This window comes from Quercus lobata, chromosome 6 (assembly GCF_001633185.2).
Source record: "Quercus lobata isolate SW786 chromosome 6, ValleyOak3.0 Primary Assembly, whole genome shotgun sequence".
Taxonomy (NCBI): Eukaryota; Viridiplantae; Streptophyta; class Magnoliopsida; order Fagales; family Fagaceae; genus Quercus; species Quercus lobata.
Genome location: NC_044909.1, coordinates 32,185,101 through 32,205,312, shown reverse-complemented (window position 1 = coordinate 32,205,312; position 20,212 = coordinate 32,185,101). Strand labels below are relative to the sequence as shown.

General features: G+C 34.4%; 2 protein-coding genes and 1 non-coding gene across 6 annotated transcripts; 1 reads left to right on the top strand and 2 right to left on the bottom strand.

Moving 5' to 3' along the window:
* Nucleotides 1-21: 21 nt before the first annotated feature.
* Nucleotides 22-8,406, top strand: LOC115995155 (4-alpha-glucanotransferase, chloroplastic/amyloplastic). 2 transcript variants are annotated; one of them, XM_031119606.1, is made up of 16 exons: nt 22-678; nt 1,148-1,210; nt 1,897-1,985; nt 2,085-2,145; nt 2,935-3,013; nt 4,337-4,473; nt 4,586-4,744; nt 4,846-4,925; nt 5,606-5,745; nt 5,823-5,854; nt 5,938-6,012; nt 6,560-6,632; nt 6,730-6,818; nt 7,022-7,066; nt 7,156-7,308; nt 8,123-8,406. In XM_031119606.1, the coding sequence occupies exons 1-16, from the start codon at nt 295-297 to the stop codon at nt 8,225-8,227; spliced, it is 1,764 nt and encodes a 587-aa protein (XP_030975466.1). In that variant the 5' UTR covers nt 22-294; the 3' UTR covers nt 8,228-8,406. The 2 variants fall into 2 exon arrangements, with proteins under 2 accessions (XP_030975466.1, XP_030975467.1); XM_031119607.1 differs by having other exon boundaries at nt 23-678; nt 4,849-4,925.
* A 198-nt stretch (nt 8,407-8,604) lies between these two features.
* Nucleotides 8,605-14,934, bottom strand: LOC115995294. 3 transcript variants are annotated; one of them, XM_031119800.1, is made up of 10 exons: nt 14,614-14,934; nt 12,081-12,176; nt 11,828-11,902; nt 11,337-11,405; nt 10,418-10,494; nt 9,993-10,081; nt 9,774-9,903; nt 9,306-9,396; nt 9,155-9,220; nt 8,608-9,026 (listed from the first exon to the last, which is right to left on the bottom strand). In XM_031119800.1, exons 1-10 carry the CDS (start codon nt 14,773-14,775, stop codon nt 8,907-8,909), a joined length of 975 nt encoding a protein of 324 aa, XP_030975660.1. In that variant the 5' UTR covers nt 14,776-14,934; the 3' UTR covers nt 8,608-8,906. The 3 variants fall into 3 exon arrangements, with proteins under 3 accessions (XP_030975661.1, XP_030975660.1, XP_030975662.1); XM_031119801.1 differs by lacking the exon at nt 11,337-11,405 and having other exon boundaries at nt 8,605-9,026; XM_031119802.1 differs by lacking the exon at nt 14,614-14,934 and having other exon boundaries at nt 12,044-12,170.
* A 99-nt stretch (nt 14,935-15,033) lies between these two features.
* On the bottom strand, nt 15,034-15,114 carry TRNAL-AAG. The gene has a single exon. It is a non-coding gene; the product is annotated as a tRNA-Leu (tRNA).
* Between the last annotated feature and the right edge of the window lie 5,098 nt (nt 15,115-20,212).

Genomic DNA, 20,212 nt, shown 5'->3' with positions numbered 1-20,212 from the left:
CAATATGGGAAATCTGTGAAGCTCCACACATACCAAAGCAAGCAAGCGAGTCAGACATGGGAGAAGTTAAGAGCAGTCACTCCATGCCACGTGGAGCGTGATGGTCAATATAATCACATCTGATTCTGATTCACTCTCCCTCTCTCGTTACGTCACTCGTCACATGTATTATCCTCTGCTCGCATAGCACTCTGTTTCTTTACTGTTAAATTCAATTCAATCTTCCAAAGCTAAATCCAAATTCCAAACCGCCATTACTAAATTCCAGTCTCTCAATCTCTCTGAGTCTCAGTCATGGCGATCTCTAGCTATCTCTCACTCTCACTCTCGCACTCCCTTCCCTCTCCAAGTCCAAAGCTCTACAGTTACTCTTCACTACTCTCCTCAGTTCCCACCGCAACCGCTTTACTCTCCTTCAAAACCAAACCAACCACCTCTTCTCCATTCTCTTGTCACTTCCGTAACGGCAGCGTTTCTTCTCTCTCCGCCGCAGTCGGCGAAGACTTACCAGACGATTACGGAGAGTGGTTCCCGAAGCCGGATCCGGAAAATCGAAGAAGAGCCGGAGTGTTGCTCCATCCGACGTCGTTTAGAGGACCTCACGGGATCGGCGATCTCGGCGACGAGGCGTTTCGGTTCATCGACTGGCTTCACCAAGCTGGCTGCTCCGTCTGGCAGGTCCCGCTCTTCCGTTTTGTTTTGAATTCACAGATAGTTGCATTTGCTTCTTCTTGGTTCTTTATGCTTTCACTCCGTGCCTGATCAAATTTATTGAAAGGAAAAGAGTGATGATAGTGCAATACAAACTAACAATTACACAGAATCACAGACACAGTCATTGCCACACTTATTTGATAAACAATTTGTAATAAAACCTGTAATTATTCAATACTCTCTGCTGGTTGTTTCTGTGCGTTAATTTTGCATTTACGCATATGAAAATTAGAAAACAATTACAACCACTTTAAATTTATTTGTGCCAGTGTCTAAGGTTTCAATTAGCTCTAATGTCATTGAATAAGGGACCTGAGGTTGAATCCCGCCTACACCAACACCACAAAGAAATCCATTGGTGTGTTGGCCTTATGGTAATGACCAAACGTCATGCGGAAATGAATTTCTGTTGAATATAATTTTATTTGTGCAGGTTCTTCCGCTTGTTCCTCCTGGGAGGAAGGCTAATGAAGAAGGGTCACCCTACTCGGGCCAGGTGACACTCTTCATTCTGATATGTTATCTCTTTATTGTATTTCCATTTCTTTTTTTTCTTTTGTGGGAGGAGGTGGCTTTTGAGAAATTTGAATGTATTGTGCAATAAATCAAATTTTAATTGAGAATAAAAGCTTCTTGGAAATCATCCCTTAGAAAATAGGATCGCTCTAGTGTGCTTAGCATTGGATTAGCTCATATTATCAATTATTTATTGTTATTAATATTAGTATTATTTTGGTTTGTAATATACTGGTCCTTATTACTTCTAGGAGCGGCTAAAACTGGATAAGCATTTAGCCACTCTATGTGCCTCCGTGTTGACCTTAATTTGTTGCATATTGTTTCTAAACTTCTGGATGCTTTGTCTTGAGTTTTTGGATGAATCACAAAGGAATGGAATGAGCTTGTAGTTATATTGATAATTAAAAAAGAAAAGGTAAACAAATAATAGTGATCAACTAGTTGGGTTTGTTGTGGCTTATTAGATATCCAGCTTAGGTTCCACCATGTTGGGTGCTAGATCCTGTATCTAAGTATGACATGATTACATGCATATTGTGTAGAAATTATATGATCCACCTTATTTGACTCTCAATTTATACGTGTTAGCATATCTAGTTCCAATTTTATTTTTTAAGTGTCATTTTAATTGTAGGCAGTTATCCTTGACATGATTACTTTCAGGATGCAAATTGTGGTAATACTCTGCTAATATCTCTCGAAGAGCTTGTTAAGGATGGTCTGTTGATGAAGGAGGAGCTACCAAAACCAGTGTGAGGACTTTGAACTTATGACTGCACCAAGACATTAAGCTATGGTTCTTCATTTATGTCTCTGTGTTATTACTTATTACTGCTTTGTTGTTCATGCAGTGACACTGACCGTGTGAACTACTCAGCTGTTGCTGACCTAAAGGATCCTTTGATAGCTAAGGTACACAATCTATAAGCAGCATAAAGTGCTAATTTTTCCTTTTATTTTGTCATATTGGTTAAAAATCTTGTTGATTCAGTGAGTTAAGCCTAGACCCTACACTAGTAAGAATCCCTTGATATTGAGAACCAATTATGTGTGTCACGTGTATCTAATTGCTTGTGTTACCTTACAAAGGTTTGCTAAAAATATTAGTCTAAGCAGAATTACCACTGCTGCACCATCACCATTACTACCTAGCTGCTACTGCAACTACTTCCTGCATTACCACCACTACCATACTACCCTCATGCCTACCATTATAATGCATCAAAACTGCACTGCACCATCACACTGCTATTTAAATTTGAAGACTACATACAACATAACAATTACCTTGTTTCTATTGTTCAAAATTTATGTGCAATGACATATCTGCCTGTATGCTTGTTATGCTAAGAAATTGTGACATAAAAAGGGCAAGAAATTGGTGGTAGTGAGTACCTTGTCTGTCAAATTTACTTGTACATTTAATAATTTTCTGCTTCTTGGATTGGGTCTTTATTTTTTGGTCTCTTCTTAGGCTGCAGAAAACTGTGCACAAAAATATATATATATATATATATATATAAATATAAAAAGAAGGAAAGAAAATATAATAGAAGAAACAGAAAAGAAAAATAATTCACTAAACTTGAGTCTCTGTTTGTAAACTTGCTGCTTACTTAAATAATACTGCATAACTATTCTATTCCTCAGTATCTTGCTTTCATTTTACATCAAATTCTTCTTATTTTTGTCTCTTCTTAGGCTGCAGAGAGGCTCATTTTGAGTGAAGGGGAGCTTAAGAGTCAACTTGAAGCTTTCCGTAGAGATCCTAATATCTCTAGTGAGATTTTTTTACTTTTTAGTTTGTTAATTATCTCTTGCAACTGTTTTCTAAAATGGTTAAAGCTCATCAGCCTCCATCTACATTGGTGGTTAGAGAAATTCTAGGTCTTGTGAATGGAAAGATTTGGTGGCAAATGATGTTCTTGACATATTTTATCTCATCTTTATAATAAATAATTGTGTTGAATTATATTTAGAACCATGGCTAACATTGTCATTGATGAAAGTTGAAATATATAGAAGGCCAATTGAAATGACGCATCTTTTTTTTTTTTTTTTGTTGGGTTGGGGGGTGGGGGGACGGGGATTATTTTTATGGTAAGTTGTATATTTTTGTTGCACTTTCTAGATCACATGCAAGGACTTCCTAATTTCTTCGTGTTAAATTTAAAAATACTATTTGTACATATTTTAAAATTTAGGTTTAACTAAAGAACTTAAGTAACAGGTGGAGATTTTCCAATAATAATGTAATTGAGTCTTAATCAGGTAGAGTTTTTATTTATTTATTTATTTAATTCCACTGATCTCAAGTACTCCATTTCCATCTCCATCATTGCATTAGAAAATATAGAAAGTAGAGAGGCAAAGGCATAACCAAATGAATTTTGCGCGTCTGATGGGATTTAAATTTTGTTCTAAAAAATGAGCCTGAATGTCAGTCTACAAATATGTGTATCTTGTATGCCACATAAATGTATGATGCAGGAGCTAAATAACCAGTGGCCTGTTAGATTTTATTAATTTAGCAAACAGTTGAAAGTGTTGTAGGGTTCAAAAGATGCTGTCCTACACTTGCCTTAGTTCTACCACCCAAACTGTCCTTGGTAAAAATAAATACTATACACTAGAAGATGGCACTCTTTTCTTCTTATAACTTGAACAAGCAATCCACCTACATTGGATAAATTTATAACAAACCCTATTTCTATTTGGAGGTTGGCTTCACAAAATCTATTCCATAAATTTCCTATCTAGAATCATCTTAAAGGAATTTTTTCTTACATGTTACATGATGTACCTGGGCCTTATTTAATACTGTTGCATTGACTTTATGATGTTGGTAACCGTCCAAAATAAACAGAAAGAATAATGAATTAATCATTTTGCTTGCTGTTTAGTTTGTGAAAGATTTTATGATTTGTTAACTCATGCACTTGCACTTCTTTCATTTCAAATAAAAATTTCACTTCCCAATTCCTATCCAGATGTGCAGATAATTTATAGTATCTGGTTGAATTAGCCTTTGAGTGCAGTTTTGTACTTTGCGGACCTGGATCACTAGATGCCTTATGTATTTCTCATTTTTTCCATTTGGTAGGCTGGCTTGAAGATGCAGCTTATTTTGCAGCTATTGACGACAGCTTAAATACTTTCAGTTGGTATGATTGGCCTGAACCTATAAAAAATCGCCATCTTGCAGCTTTGGAAGACATTTTTCAAAGCAAAAAGGATTTTGTAAGATCTGGATAAGCTTTTTGGTTGTATTATGGGCTTGTAGTTTCTCACATCATCTTCCATGATGCTAAAAACCACCAAGATTACCAAGTTATGTTTTTTACTTGTTCAGATAGATAAATTCATAGCACAACAGTTCTTATTCCAAAGGCAATGGCAGAAAGTTCGCAAGTATGCACAGACGAAAGGCATCAGCATAATGGGCGACATGCCCATTTATGTAGGTTACCACAGTGCTGATGTTTGGGCAAATAGGAAACATTTTTTGCTAGTGAGTAGTTCTGTAGTGAATCATGAGAATTGCTAATAATTGAAACATACTCTGGAAGCATCATATTATGGTGCAAAGTACTAATTATTTATTTTCTCTAGCAGAACAGGAATGGTTTTCCTCTTCTAGTTAGTGGTGTTCCCCCTGATGCATTCAGTGAAACTGGTCAGCTGTGGGGCAGGTTTGTACTACACTATACCCTTCCAAGCAAATATAAATATTTTATTAGAATTTCAAAGACATCTATATACATATATTGAAGGCCAGAGTAATTGTCCAGAGGAATAATGATGCTTTCTTGTCCCTTTTTTTTTGTGTCTTTTTTCCATTACTTTCTTTCTTTGTTCTTCTTTTTTCGGGGGGTTTTTCCCTTTTTTTTTTTTGGGCCCGCGGGGGGGGGGGGGGGGTGTGGGGTGTGGGGAGGAGTGGCTGTTGGAGGACTTGGGCAGTGAAAATTTTCATTTAACTACCTAGATCATGTTGTGTCTAATTGGTTGCTGAGCACTAGGAAATTTACTGGGTATTGTAACTGAAACATTGTATCCTTAGTCCAAATGTACAGCAATGGCTGTGGGCTTGTTTTGGTTTGTCAATCATACAAGAGTGAGTTTGGCTACCTTCTGTCCATATGAGCTGAAGTTTCAGTTATTTTTTTTATTTTTTGTGTGTGGGTCTCATGCAATACTAGTTGTATGCAACCAATTTGTATTTAACTGTACGCTTTGTTTTATTTTGATACTTAGAACTTCAAACCTTTGTTCGTAGCATAGCTCATGTTTACTCTTACATGACTCAAATCTCTTTGTAATTGGTTTTCTATATTTTCCAGCTCATTAATTTACTTCACTTCTGATTTAAAAGCCCTCTGTATGATTGGAAAGCCATGGAGAAAGATGGATTTTCATGGTGGATACGCCGCTTACGTCGTGCACAAGATATATATGATGAATTCAGAATAGACCACTTCAGAGGATTTGCTGGCTTTTGGGCTGTCTCTTCCGGTGAGATAATTTAGATTTTGTATTATGCTGTTTTTTTGTTGCTTGTGCAAGCACTGATGTATTACATGATTTCGCAGAAGCAAAGGTTGCAATGATTGGAAGATGGAAGGTCAGTTTCTGTAATTCAGATCACACTATAATTTTTCTCCAGCTACCCCTTTATTCACTCCATATGTTATTTTGTGAGGGTAGGCAGGACCTGGAAAATCCTTATTCGATGCCATCTCTGGAGCAGTTGGGAAGATGAATATAATAGCAGAAGATTTGGTACGTTTTATCAGCTATAATACCCAAAAAAAAAAAAAAAAAAAACCCTTAATTTGTCACCATTTTCACCCTTTGTCTAGATATATATGATCCAATAGCTCTTTTGGCATTGTATTACTTGCAAACAATTACTAAAGTTTGAAACACTCGTAATGTGGATTCACAGATTTGTAATAACTCATGGTCATTGATATGATAGCCTGTTGACTTCAGTAAAATGCTACTTACCAGATGTAATTTTATTCTTGTTATTTTGTTGGGGTATTGCAAGCATGTTAGCTTTTTGGAGGGGTCCAAGATTGGTTTAATTCAACGTTTTTTCTACCATATTAAAACTTTGTGGCAATTTCTTGGTGTGCGGCAAATCTACTTGTGCCTGGGGACTATCAAGTGCTCAAGGGCCTTGGAGATCATTTAGCCCAAAAAACCCAAAAGAAATGTTATGGTCATTGATGTCTATTGTATTCTAATGAATCTTTTGTCATTTAGCACATATTCTTTGTTTTTTGCTTGATATGTTCGTATCTATTGTGCTGTCACATGACAGGGAGTTATCACAGAGGATGTAGTCCAGCTTAGGAAATCCATTGGGGCACCTGGAATGGCTGTCCTCCAGTTTGGTAGCTATATATTACTGTCTTTTAAATGGTCATTTTTGAGGCATACCTTGAATTTTACACGATGTTATGTTGTCCATTTTCTTTTTTTCTTGTCCAGGTTTTGGAAGTGATGCTGATAACCCTCACTTGCCTCATAATCATGAACACAATCAATTTGTGTATACTGGAACTCACGATAATGACACGGTAAAATTCCTCCATGCCATGGACTTACTTCAATATGTTGGTCAATTTATCTTATTAATTTGGGGAATGATGGGAAAATGTAACATGATCTGATATAACACTGATTTGCACTTACATAATTGTTGAGACCTTTGTTCCGATTCTTTAATCCTGACTTGAAAATTTAGACAGAGCGTACTAATAGATGTTTTTTTGTATTATAGATCCGAGGCTGGTGGGACATTTTGAAGCAAGAAGAGAAGTCCAATGTGTGTATTAACATGATAAATTTGAAACAGTATATAAGCAAAGGTGTAGGTATGCTTGTATTTTTAATCTAATATAATTTTTGTCTCAGGTACTAAAGTATCTCTCAATTAATGAGGAAGATGATATTCCATGGGCCCTCATACAGGCTGCGTTATCTTCAGTGGCCCGAACTACAATCATACCTATACAAGATGTGCTGGGGCTAGATAATTCTGCCAGGATGAACATCCCTGCAACTCAGGTAAGATATTGTGACGAAATCCAGTCCAGCCAAATTGGATGATGTGCTGTTAGTATGGAGCATGTCCAGTGCAGCAGTTTTTCTTTTTCTTCCTTTTTTTTTTTGGGGGGGGGGGGGGGGAATATGGGCACTCAATCTCCCAAATCATGTTGATCTTACAATAGAAGATTATTCAAACTTGAACTGGAGGCCTTTGTGTCCAGCCTGGTCAGATTACACTGGTAGTAATACCTTTGAGTTATATATATATATATATATATATATATATATATACACATAACTAGAATCTAGAAGCCATATCTTTGAAAACACCAAAAGAGGTCTTTCCTATTTACAGCGTTACAGTTACACGATATAATCAATCTTATCTTTCTCGAGTATAAGTGGACTTTTTTTCTGCAATTATTTACCATGTATAAACAATAAGCAAATTTGAAATGTTCTACCACTAGTTTCATATTACACTCATTCCTCCCCCGTCCTTTTTCTATCTCTCTCTCTCTCTCTCTCTCTCTCTCTCTCTCTCTCGGGGGGAAGAGAGGACTTCAAAATGTTTTTATTTATTTATTTATTTTTATAATTCAATAGTTTTTTTTTGGTGGGGGGGGGCGGTGGGGAGGAGGAGGATTTGAATCCGTTATAAACACTAGGAGGTGCCAACCAGTTGAGCTACAAGATTCTTGGCCTTCAAACTGTTGATTATAATATTTGAAAATGATCAGTTTTTGAAAGGAATTTATTATTTTCACCTTCTAACACATGCAATCAATATTTCATGCTTTGCTTGTGTATGATGAATTTCTACTGAACACAGTTTGGAAATTGGGGTTGGAGGATGTCTAGTTCCATGAGCTTTGATAGCCTGGAGCCTGAAGCAACAAAACTGAGGAATATGCTTTCTATGTATGGCCGACTGTAATGGATGCTGAGGTTTTTTTTAACTGGTCTACGACTTTTTTGTTTTTTTTTTTTTTTTTTGAGAATAACTGGCTACCACTTGAATGTAAGCCACTCATGCTTTTTGTAATAGAACCATTATACAGAGTTTACTCTTAATCACTAAACAACTTGTCCTGCTTGAAGCAATATTTCGGGATATATTTTGTTTCGATTGAATAAATTGCTCTCTATATTTTTATGTCTTCATGTGCTGATTTCAGTTGGTTAGCTATTCATCATGTCACAGCATTTGCAATAAATTTTATGACTGGTGAAACTGGGAATTTATTGGTCAAAAGAAAAGGAAAGACGCTAATAAACAAACAAGAGAGAGAGAGAGAGAGTAAACTAAGCTTGTAGTTCATAACTTCATATCTATTATAAATAAATAAAAAAAGGTTCGTTTAGGTGTGGTTTCTTAATCTGGTACCATAGGCAGTGGTTATCATGCAAACTATACCGTTACAAATGTTTCATAACTTTTCACTCTCTTGATTGAGAATGATTATCCTGTAGCGTAGCAGGAAAAGGTACGACTGTAAATCATCTTGATTACTGTCATTGCAAGAATTATGAGGGGACAAGAATAATCAAGCTGCATTTAGGAAGTTCAAGTCTGATGCAAAAGTGAATTTTCACAAGGATTCTGGTCTTAGAAACTATGCGGCTTTCTCGATTGCTTCAATGCACTCTAGTACAGTTGCCTTATTTGACATTGCCGTCATAAGGGCTTCATGAATCACCTTATTATTTTTTAAGAGGGATGCAGCTAACAAAACCTGCATTAATTTCTTAGCATTAGCATTTTATTATTGAAACACTTCAAGATCAAGGTTGCTTATACAATTATTTTCTAATAATGACCTAAAAATTGATTGAAACTGGGTGAAATTCATTTGGAACTTACAGCCCATCTTGTAAGATTTTGTTGCTGTTCTTTGCTAATCTGTGGCTTGCTTCTGTTAATAAATCTCTGCAGAAAATCCCCCCCAAAAAAATTATTGTCAATCAAGATATATTTGTAAAAAGAAAAATTCAAAGGAAGATTCAGTTATAACCTGAAGGGTGAAAAGATCAGCAGATTGACCAACCACTTTGTCATATTTCAAACCCTCTGCAGCTAGTCCTGCCATTGCTACAACTGCCAACCTGAGAATGGCTATTACAGTTAATTTATTCTACACCAGTCATATTTATACAATTCAGCATTTGATGAATTTATAAGATGGTAATTTTGTGCCATTGCCTTTTTCTGCAATTTCTGTTGGTGGTAGTTAACTCAAACTTTCAACCTCTTTTTTTTAATATACAAATAGAGCTTATACACATTGTTTAATCCAAATAGATCTTAATCATAAAGCGAAATAATATTTAATTTTTTACTATCATATGCCTTGCATAAAAACCTACAACCTTTACCTTGGAACTTTAAGACATTACCAAACAGTGTCTAGTTTTCAGGAGAATAGAAGGTAAGAATCAAAGAAAATGTTCAATTTTTGTAGCTACTGGTGTCATATGGATACCTGTCTAGTTCCTTGGCATCAATCTGCCCACTATATATGAGTTTTTCCAGCCTTTCATCAATGAGATTGACATGCTCTTTTCCAATATCCAGTGAATAGCCCAGAATAGGAATGCCAAGCAAATAAGCAACTAAGGTTTGTAAAGAACATTATCCCATTAGTCTTGATCAATTAGGCGTATCTCATGTTTGTTATATGCATTTCAATAAAAAAGAGTACCTAAAAAATGAGCTGCTTCATGACTAGTAATTCTTTCTTGATAATCAGGAAAAAATGAAGAGAAGCCACCAATAGCAGCCTGAAGAAGCCTACAACAGATATAAGAACATTATTAATGCAAACGAGTCATAAATTAGCTCTCAACTATGGGTGAAATTACTAAATGCACCCTACATATAACACATTCTTTTTAAGTGCACCCTATAAGTAACACATTCTTCTCATATAAAAGTGGGTCTCACATGTGGATTCAATGTATGGAATTAGAATCCACCTATATGTGAGAGAGAGGTGTAATACATACAAAATAATTTTTCCAACTTGAAATAGAAGGTAAATATTGATGGCTTCAGCTGTATTAAAATTTCATTTAAAATAATTTTAATGGGATAAAACTTGTAATCCATCTTAGAGACATTTCTTACCCAGGGGCAGTGCTTCCCACCGCCAAAACTATCAATGATATGCTCCCAATCAAGTAAGGCACAAAGAAGCCCCAGTCCTATAGGGATGGTAAGAACGAAAGACATCATCAAAATCGAAAATTGTTTTAAATTTTATCCTAACAATTATTACATTACCAAGGCATTGCATCAATGAATCTCATAGCTATAAATTAAAAAAATAAATAAAGAAAAAAATGTCTTCAATCCTCATGGGCATGAAAAGAGCAACATATCACCCATAGGAAGGATTCATTTGAATGCAGAGCAATTTAGAAACATAATATGTGATGCAATTGATATAACCACGAATGATAAGACTGATATAAAGATGCACATGGAAAGAGAAACCATTGCATTTTCAGTCCAGAGGTTTGCTTTTTAAGGTTTTAAGACAGTGAGAGAAAACCAAGATGAAGATATGCTCTTTTTCTAGTGATAATTACAAACAAATTGAAACAGCTTAAACTAAGCAGTGAGAGCAAGGATACAGATTTCATTTTCTCTCAAGCACGTCTTGGCCTATTTATATGAACTTTTTTTACATTGTTTTGCACGTCCACAATATGTGTCAAAGACTTCACCAACTGAGAGTACTTTTAGAACTTTGTTATTCTCCTGAACAAAAGCAGTGGGAAGTGAAAGGGTTCAATAGTAGCTGTGAAATTATGTGGCTTAAGCAGAAACGAAGTGAGAAATACGTACTTTCAAATTTCTATGAATGAGGAGAAAATACAGAAATATATTTCCTTACACGTCAATCGGTGAGAAGAGGCTGCTTGAATCAAAATATTGCATGATAATAGAACATGAGTTTGCATGCCCTCCTAGTATACTGTTTAAGATGGTATAAAAACTTGTGTGCACCTATACAGAGGAAAAGGGATAGAATTAAAGTTACCCCAGGAAGCTGACCAGCAAGAACACCTAAAAAACCTGTTGTGCCCACCACTGTGAAAAGAAAAGCTGCCTGTATCACTGACAGATGTCAATTTTATGAACAGCATCTTGACCCAATGCTTTTTCAGTGCAAATAATAAGAAATCAGATCGAATTTGCACTCAAATATTCATGAAATTCTAATTACTTTATAATTTTCACAAGCTCAAAGAAGCAGCTATGGGAAGGAAGAAAGAGATAACAAAAGAGGTCAAAATAAGACATTGACATCTTGAAATCTATGTGTGTGTGTGTATCTATATATATAAAATAAATAAAAACCTCAGGAAATTCTTCCTAAGTTAAAGGGTTTTTATGCTGAAGTTTTGAAATGATTGCAGTAGTGATGCATTGCATTTTAGTCTACAATTGAAACTTAGACCAAGACTTGGCTGTTGTTATACGCTTTACCCAATGCAACAAAGGAAATTAGAAAGCTTTATATATACTTACATCATTTCTGACACTTGGGATTGCAAGGTTCTCAGCATTTTTTATTCCGAGAGTTGTCAGCTCCCGAAGAGATGTCTGATGCATGAATTTTGAAGCAGTCAAACTATTTAATCTAACAAAGTAGGATAAAAGGATGAACTCAAAGCAGTGAACAGATATACATTATTTGGATACAAGTATGCATGGGTTTGTAGATGTGGCTAATGTTTTTAGTACCACTTCCCAGAACTTCACACTTGTAATGGAGACTGACCATCCGACGTGAGACATTTGGCTGAGAACTCCATCTCTTGGCCCAACCAACTTCATTCAGCTGATCAAGTGCCTCTTTAACAGCATTACTATCTTTCTGCAGAAAAAGTATATCCCTCAGTTAGGAACAGTTACAGGATCATGAATTGGTAAGCACATCAAAGTTACGTAACATGCCAAAGTGCTTATGTCCTACAAGTGTTAGAGATAAACACTTGGTTGTGCTTGTAAGAAGCAAATGGATACAAAACCAATTCAACAAGCAGGATTTTTCCTTAGAACCTACCCAATTGATGGTGCAGGTCCCATGCAGTAGGAAGATCTTTTTTAATTGATACATCAATCATGTAGGTACCATACAGAACATGGATTGCAGTTGAAGGTAAGAAAAAAACTGAAAATTGCTGACAAATACAATACATTGTATCTTTCCAATTATCTCCAACTCTTTTGTCTTTTGTCTTAGTCGATCTTGTAACAAATAAAACCCTTTAAAATTTTATTCCCCTGTTGTCAAATTGTATTGTCTGTTTTGCAATCTTCTGTCTTTTCAAAACTCAGAAGATGCAGATGGAAAACTGAATCACTGTGGCTTAAAATGACTACCAATGCAGACCTCCATTTAATATAAACTAGTTCCATAATCCTTGAAATCAGTTCTTAATTCAATCACACTCCTTTATTCCCCAATATAGGAATTTTTTTTTTCTTTTTTTTGAGATGAATGAATGAACTAAGAGTTTGGATACTTGAGAACCCCAAGGGGTTAGGCTGATTAACTCGTTGGCCTGAAATAAAAGCATCTCAGGAAGTGTCAACCAAGTTCGAATCCTACCCTTTAGCCCTGGTGATTTATCCCAGTATTTGCCTTGTGTAGGATGGGGGATTGTAATGCCTGGGGATAAGTCACATGCTAAAAAATTCCAGGACACCAAAGAAAAAGATTTTTTAATCTTTAGGTTTCTTGGGGATTGCAGGTCTTTGCAAACAAAAAATTAATAAACCTAGGCGTTATATGTTGGAAGCACAAGAGAAACATAAAAGTTCCTGTATTAAAATGAAGGGAAAAGATCAATGCAAGGATATCTGATCGAAGCAGCACACTATCTAATCATCCACAAGTGGAAACCAGACAGTCATTTATGCCAGAGCCATTTGTCAAATGGATAATATTTCACTTGTCTGGTTTCTGCCACAATAATTTTCACACACTCAAAAGGAAGGGATGGGAGGGGGGTTATGCACTTTGGTGAAACTTCACATTTAAATGCTAGTGAAAAAACAGTGATTGCATGGAGTCACAAGCAAGGAAGGTTGCATTCACGGTTATGTGTTTGAAATCAGACCACTAAACCTGCCATTGCTTAGGCATAAGCAGCATCAAGTCCAATAAATTATCATAATAATGCTGACTGTAAATTTATGACTGCAATTTTAGGAGCACACCTTCATGACAAAACTACATCTCTAGAAAACACAAAGACTCTTGTATTTGCTCTAAGAGCAGCACTCTAACAACCCTCTACAAAGCTACCAGCAACAATTTCATCCAGCCCTATACAAACTGAGCTCCATCCTGTTCTAAATTCCGAGTTGGCTTTTTATTTAGAGAAGGCATTTGATGCCCCATTTCTCACACATGGCTACATTAATACCAGAGTTCTACACTCTACAGACACTTTCCCTGATCTTCTAGAGCTAACAAAGAAGAAAATGGAGTAAATCAACCATAGTCATAGACTCCAAATCTAAGAACCAAATTCCAAAGCTAATATCTTCTCTAAGACAAATTTTAGAATATTCTCAAGCGTTCCAACTATAATGGAGGAACTGGAAAGACGATGAATATAGCCTGATTTCACCGACATTTTACATAGCTTCACTGGAAGAATGACAAAGAACCTACTTAGACAAAAGAATTGGTTTTAAAGATGGTTGAGGCTAGTGACTGCCCTTCACTACTACGAAAAGGATCTTCACTTAAAGAAATTCCAAAGGGGTATCTCATATTGCAGCTTCTCCCAACTGTACACTAACTATGTGTTTTGTAAACATGTCCTTCACACAGAATAGATATGAACAAATTCTGTTTCTATTAAACTTCTGCACAAGGCTTGAGCTCCCCATTAAATTCTTAACATCCCACAATGCATTGCAAAGCCCTAAGCCACACTGTGTTACTTGGTTGGCTCTAATACCATTTGTCATTTGTCTTGACCCAAGATAGCGCTAACCATTTCTGGGTGCACCCAAAAGAACTTATCATAATTACTAATACACGCATAGCGCACACCACTCAACGCACACATATAATTTACTCCAATCCATACTATGCTTGAAATATTTGCAATGAAATGGTTTTGCATCTAAGGAAATGTTCAAACTTTTTAAATATTCACCCAAAGTGCCTACAAGTTATTAAGTCATTTGACCACTTGCTCATATCACTTAAAAAAAAATACATGCAATTCTAAGTTCTCAAAATAATCTTAACAAGTTAAGTGGGAAGTGGAATTGAAAGGAAATTAAGTAACCTTAGCAATGGCAGATTGGAGAGTGTTGAGGTCAACACCAGGAGCAGCAGAGGAAGCTCTGACGACACCCCATTTAATTTTGCGGGGGATGGTTTTGGAGCATTTTGGACGATAGTTGGCAGTGAAAGCACTAACAGGCTTTAAGTTTGAAAGAGAAGCCATGGCTAACCACAACTCTGATAATCTGAGCAACTAACAAAACTGAACTGAGACCGTAGCTAAAATGGTGAGGTTGGTTAGGACTTGGGACTTAGGTGGATAAGGCACGGTGGTTTGGTTTGCCGCCACAATGTCGTGTGGATAATAAGAATGAATGAATAATAAAGAACAGGTCCCTCTAAAAAAATTAAATAAATAGAGAATATGATATGATATCTGAAATCTAATTGGTTAAAAATTAAGACTAATAAAAATCAGAACTGTTGAGAGTGGGATTTGAACCCACGCCCTTTCGGACCAGAACCTTAATCTGGCGCCTTAGACCAACTCGGCCATCTCAACTTTCGTGTTAAGGTTTTGCTGCTTTTTTATTTTAATAAAGACGAACCAAAAATGAAAATACCATTTAGGTCCCTAATCTGTAAATCTGAACCAAATTAACACACAGTTTAAACATTATGGACTATTACCACGTATCCTTAGTACAATAGTCACTCTACAAATATAAGTGTTTGTGAAATGTGAGGAGCAAGGGTCGAGGTTCAAGTGTCTAGAAGGGAGATTCACACGTATATACACTTAGATTATATTAGAGTAAAAATTCTATCTTGTATCACAAAAATAAATAAACATTATGGACCAAAATGGTAATTTACTAAAGAAATAAATAATTAACTTTTGCAAACATGTATTTCCACATTTTAATTAATTGCTGGCATATATGGAACATCTAGGCTACTAAAGAAAATAGACGATAAAACCACTTTGAAAGCAATTTCTAAGGGACATAAATAAAAATTTTCAAATATGTAGTACCAAAATGAAAACGGCCCTATGTAATTCGGTCAAAATAAAAATGACTTTTTTTAAAAAAAAATTCCTACAATAGTAAAAAAAAAAAAATTAAAAAAAAAAAAAGCATTTAATGTGTTTATATAGTAGCAATTGTAGGGACACGATTATTTTCGTAATCTTTTTATAACGACAAATTGTGATTGAAGTAATATTACATTCACATATCCCACCACTAATCCTATTTTTATTATGTAACAATCACATTAGGCAACATTAGAGTTATTAAAAAAAATGTTATATTTTGTGTCACCCAGTCATGGTAAGTCAAGAACTATACATTATAAAGACATTTATGTGTAAGTGGGTTGTAAATGACTTATGTTGTTTATGAACAAAAAAAAAGTCAAACTCAAGTCTAAGTTCAAACTCGATTATTAAACAAGTAGACCTCAAACATATATAATACTGTGCTCATGAACAAACTTACAATTATGAGTTTGCGATTGGATTATGTAAGTGTATACATAAGCTCATAAGATTGCAAAAATGGCCCACTACCACTATTTAGCAAAAAAATTTGTAATCTACTATTGTTTTGGAAATATGTAGGGATTTACCACTTTTTTGAAACTCGAATTTATGAAACGTGAGTTTGTCGTAAAACTCGAGTTCTAAAAACTTGAGTTTTTTGAAAAATTATATTCTGAAAAATTTTGAAAATTTTTTCATGGTACTTGAGTTTATGAAACACGAGTACCATGATAAACTCAATTTTGCCAAATTCGAGTACTTAAAAAGTGGTACATTCCTATATATTTCTGAAACAGTAATAGATTGCAATGTAGTTTATGAAAATGTGCTATTTGGTTATTTTCGCCCTCATAAGATATCAAATTACTATTTATAATTTATTGATGGTATAAATAGTCCATTTATATAATTTTCAACAATGAATATAATTTTTAAAAGTTTATTAACGTAAATAATTCTATGCAATTAACTCAAATGATATAATTTCAATTTTAAACTATAATTTAATTACTAATTATTAGTATATTTGTAAATTGGTTAAAAAATTAGTTCTAAATTCTAATATTTACAATATACAGGAAAAGAATAAGTTAATCAATTAATAGCTTATAAACAAAATTTGAACATATAATTTAATTTGATAACAAACTTCAACTCAGCTCGTGCTCCAAAAAAATAAATAAATAAACGCGAATTTTTAGTACTTAACTCAATTGATCTCGTTTACAAAGGGAAAGGAACCCGACCCTCGGGCTGCCCAAGCCCAAAAACACAACGACTAGAAGCAGCGGGTTCAGCCATTTGAAAATCAGGCCCGACATAAGGAGCAACAAAGTTCACTCGTTAATAATGGGCTAAGCCCAACACCCAAAACGATAAAGGAAAAAGCATCTGATCCAGATATGAACTAAAAAATCTAGTTGATTTTAGGGAGGTATTTTGCATAATATCATCCATTAGCCATTCAAAATAGTAAGTTAGGAACGTTTTCAAAAAATTAAGAAAACTAACATCTCGAGTTCTAGAAACTCGAGATCCATATTATAACTCGAGTCCAAAAAACTCGCTTTGCAAATGTGAAAATGCCACATAGATCTCGAGTCTTTAAAACTCGATTTCCATGCAAAAAAATTTCACTTATAGTGGCGTTTTTAAGCCTTACAGTGACGTTTTAAAATCCTATAGCGGCGTTTTCCTGCAAAAAAATTTTCATAAGTACAGGGTCCTATAGTGGCGTTTTTAATCCCTATAGTGACGTTTTATAGACCTATAGCAGCGTTTTCACTCAATTAATGGAAATCGAGTTTTTAAAACTCGATTTTCAGCCTGATTTTTTTCCAAATTTAACTTAATCCACTAACAAATCGATACTTAAAAACTCGAGTTTTATCTTGGAACTCGAGTTTTAGACACTCGAGATGCTAGTTTCCAATATTGTTTTGAAACGTGACAATTAACTAAATTTTTTAATATTTATTGTTATTTAGAAAAAAAATTCTGATTTTAGGCCTAAGATGGGTTTTTTCGTGACCAAAAAGTTAAAAAGGATTTAATCCCAAAAAAAAAAAAAAGGTGAATTACGTAACACTTAGATTTCATATAAAGAAAATAATATATATATATATATATATAAAACTACCTCTACCTCTTTTAACATCTCAAATTTCCTAATTACATTGCTTGTGTTTTAGCTACAATATTACTATGTTACTTCGTTTGGTAAAAAATTGTGTGAATGGTCAATGGTGGCAACTAAACATGACCACAAAGTGTCAAAGATTCTCCTTATTCTTGAGCACGCTTTCATTAAGCTTGTGAAACATAATAAATGTTTTTCCAATTCAATAATTGAAGATGGTGGATTTGAAATAAATATATATATATATATATATATAAGTTGAACGACAAAGTACAGATCTTGTAGTCTCTGGCTCGTCATGTCCTAATATAATATCCCATAATCTCTATGCAAAATAAATCCTTAAAAGAGTATCTTGCACAATCTTTTCATCCATGTTTTTCAATGAAAGATAAATAAATAAATAAATTCAAATTTCAATAATGCCTCAAAGGACAGAATCCATTAGTCCATTGCTAGTTTTTTTTTTTTTTTTTTTTTTTTTTTTTTTTTGTCTTAAAAATATCGATGGCTTCCTTATTTTAAAAATATCTCTGGTTCAATGAACTCTGGGTACGTAGCACGCAAACGAGATCACTCACATCAATGTGAGAGAGGCAAATGCATGTATTTTAGAGCTAAGGTAAATCTCATTTGCCACTGGGCACTGGCCAATTGGCCATGGCTTTATATTTGACCCTACAACATCTACTAATCTGTCCACAAAAGAAGCGACTTGATTTATAGGACACAGTTTTTGCTTTACTGCCATGTGGTTTGAGTGATCAAATGCATGCATAAAGAAATTTCTGGCACATTCTTTGAGTAGTTCTCTTTGTAGTTTTGTACATGTTCCTCGACACCATCAATGCCTTCTCTATTCTATCGGTATGGAATAATGCTTACGACCTTTCTATTTGGCTTAAACTAAGTCATATAACTCGGACCGACATTAGTGTACAACTGAACTTCCAACTCTTTATCAATTTATCTTCTTGTGCACGTGGATTACACTTATTTTTACTGCACCAAACACATATATATGCCAGTGTAATTCAATAACTACTCCCTCTCTTTACTGAGTTGGGAATATCAAAACCCTTATTGGAGAGAGACAGAATGGAAGAGATTGTAAACAGGCTAAGAGTACTTAGTACCCTCTCTCTTAAACAGAGAGTACACCTTGTTAAATCATGCAAGTTCTTATGTCTATATTGTTTGTACTTGTTGCTTATTTTGTTTTAGAACGTACTATATTTGTAGTTCGAATCCATGAATGCCATCATGCACATAACATCATTGAAGATAAAGACACAATTTCTCAGCCAAAAAAAAAAAAAAAGAAGACACAATTAATAATGTCATAACACACAAGGAAGATAAGAACGATGTTCATAGACACAGATCAAACTAGCCGAGACAAGACCCTAAAGGAAGGTGATCATCTTGCTCTAGCTTGTTTGCTTGTGGCCCTTCATGATTCACTATGTACCTTTCTGGTTACACTGAATGTAAAGATTAAAACCATAGTTCTTAATATTGTACCTAATATCGAATTGTCAATGACTGATACATACAATCGATTATTAGTTTAGACGGTTTAGTTGTTACTTGTTAGCCCACGTGAGTTGCTTATTCTCTTGTTTGGATGTTCTTTCTTCTTTTTTGTTTTTGGACCTTAGTTGCTATTATTGGGTTTTCTAATGGCTGCTTCAAAAAAATAAATAAATAAATAAAGAAGTTCGATATCTCGTATCTCTATCTTTTACTATTTTTGGTTCAGTCACTTCAGTGGGACCTCCTTACTTAAATTACGATTTCTTAGTCTGGTCTATAATTAAACTGAGTTTTTTTCTTAAAAATAAAGAGAGGTTTCTTATGCTTTGTATTTTTACAGCAAATCATAAGTGACAAATTATTATGAGTTATTTTAGATTTTTTTTTATGAAAAAAAAAATGATAAATTAAAATTAAAATTAATAATAACTTACTACCTATAATTTGTTATGAAATTATTGTAGAAATAACATTTCTTTAGAACAAATAGACTATTATAGATGAGTGAAACTTGCAAAATAAGTGAAGGAAAATATCGGGACAATAGAAATGAGGGGAAAAAGAAAAGAAAAGAAAATATTGCTCGTGTGTTTAATAAGAATGATAGAAAAGTAAAAAATTATTATTTCACAACAAATCATAAGTGTCAGATTGTTATGAGTTGTTTTTTACAGGCAAAAAAGTAATTTTAGTTATAGGTTCAAATTAGAATCACTAATAACTTATCACTTATGATTTGTTTGTGAAAATATTGTTATGCTCATAGCACTTCTATAGAACTAATAGACTATTACTGATGAGTGAAAAATGCAAAATATAGGAAGGGAAATATTGGGACAATAGAAACAAGGGAAAAAATTTTGTTTTTGCTCAAGCGTGATTAATAAGAAGGATGGAAAAGTACAAAATTATTATTACACCCTTAATCAAGGTACTTTA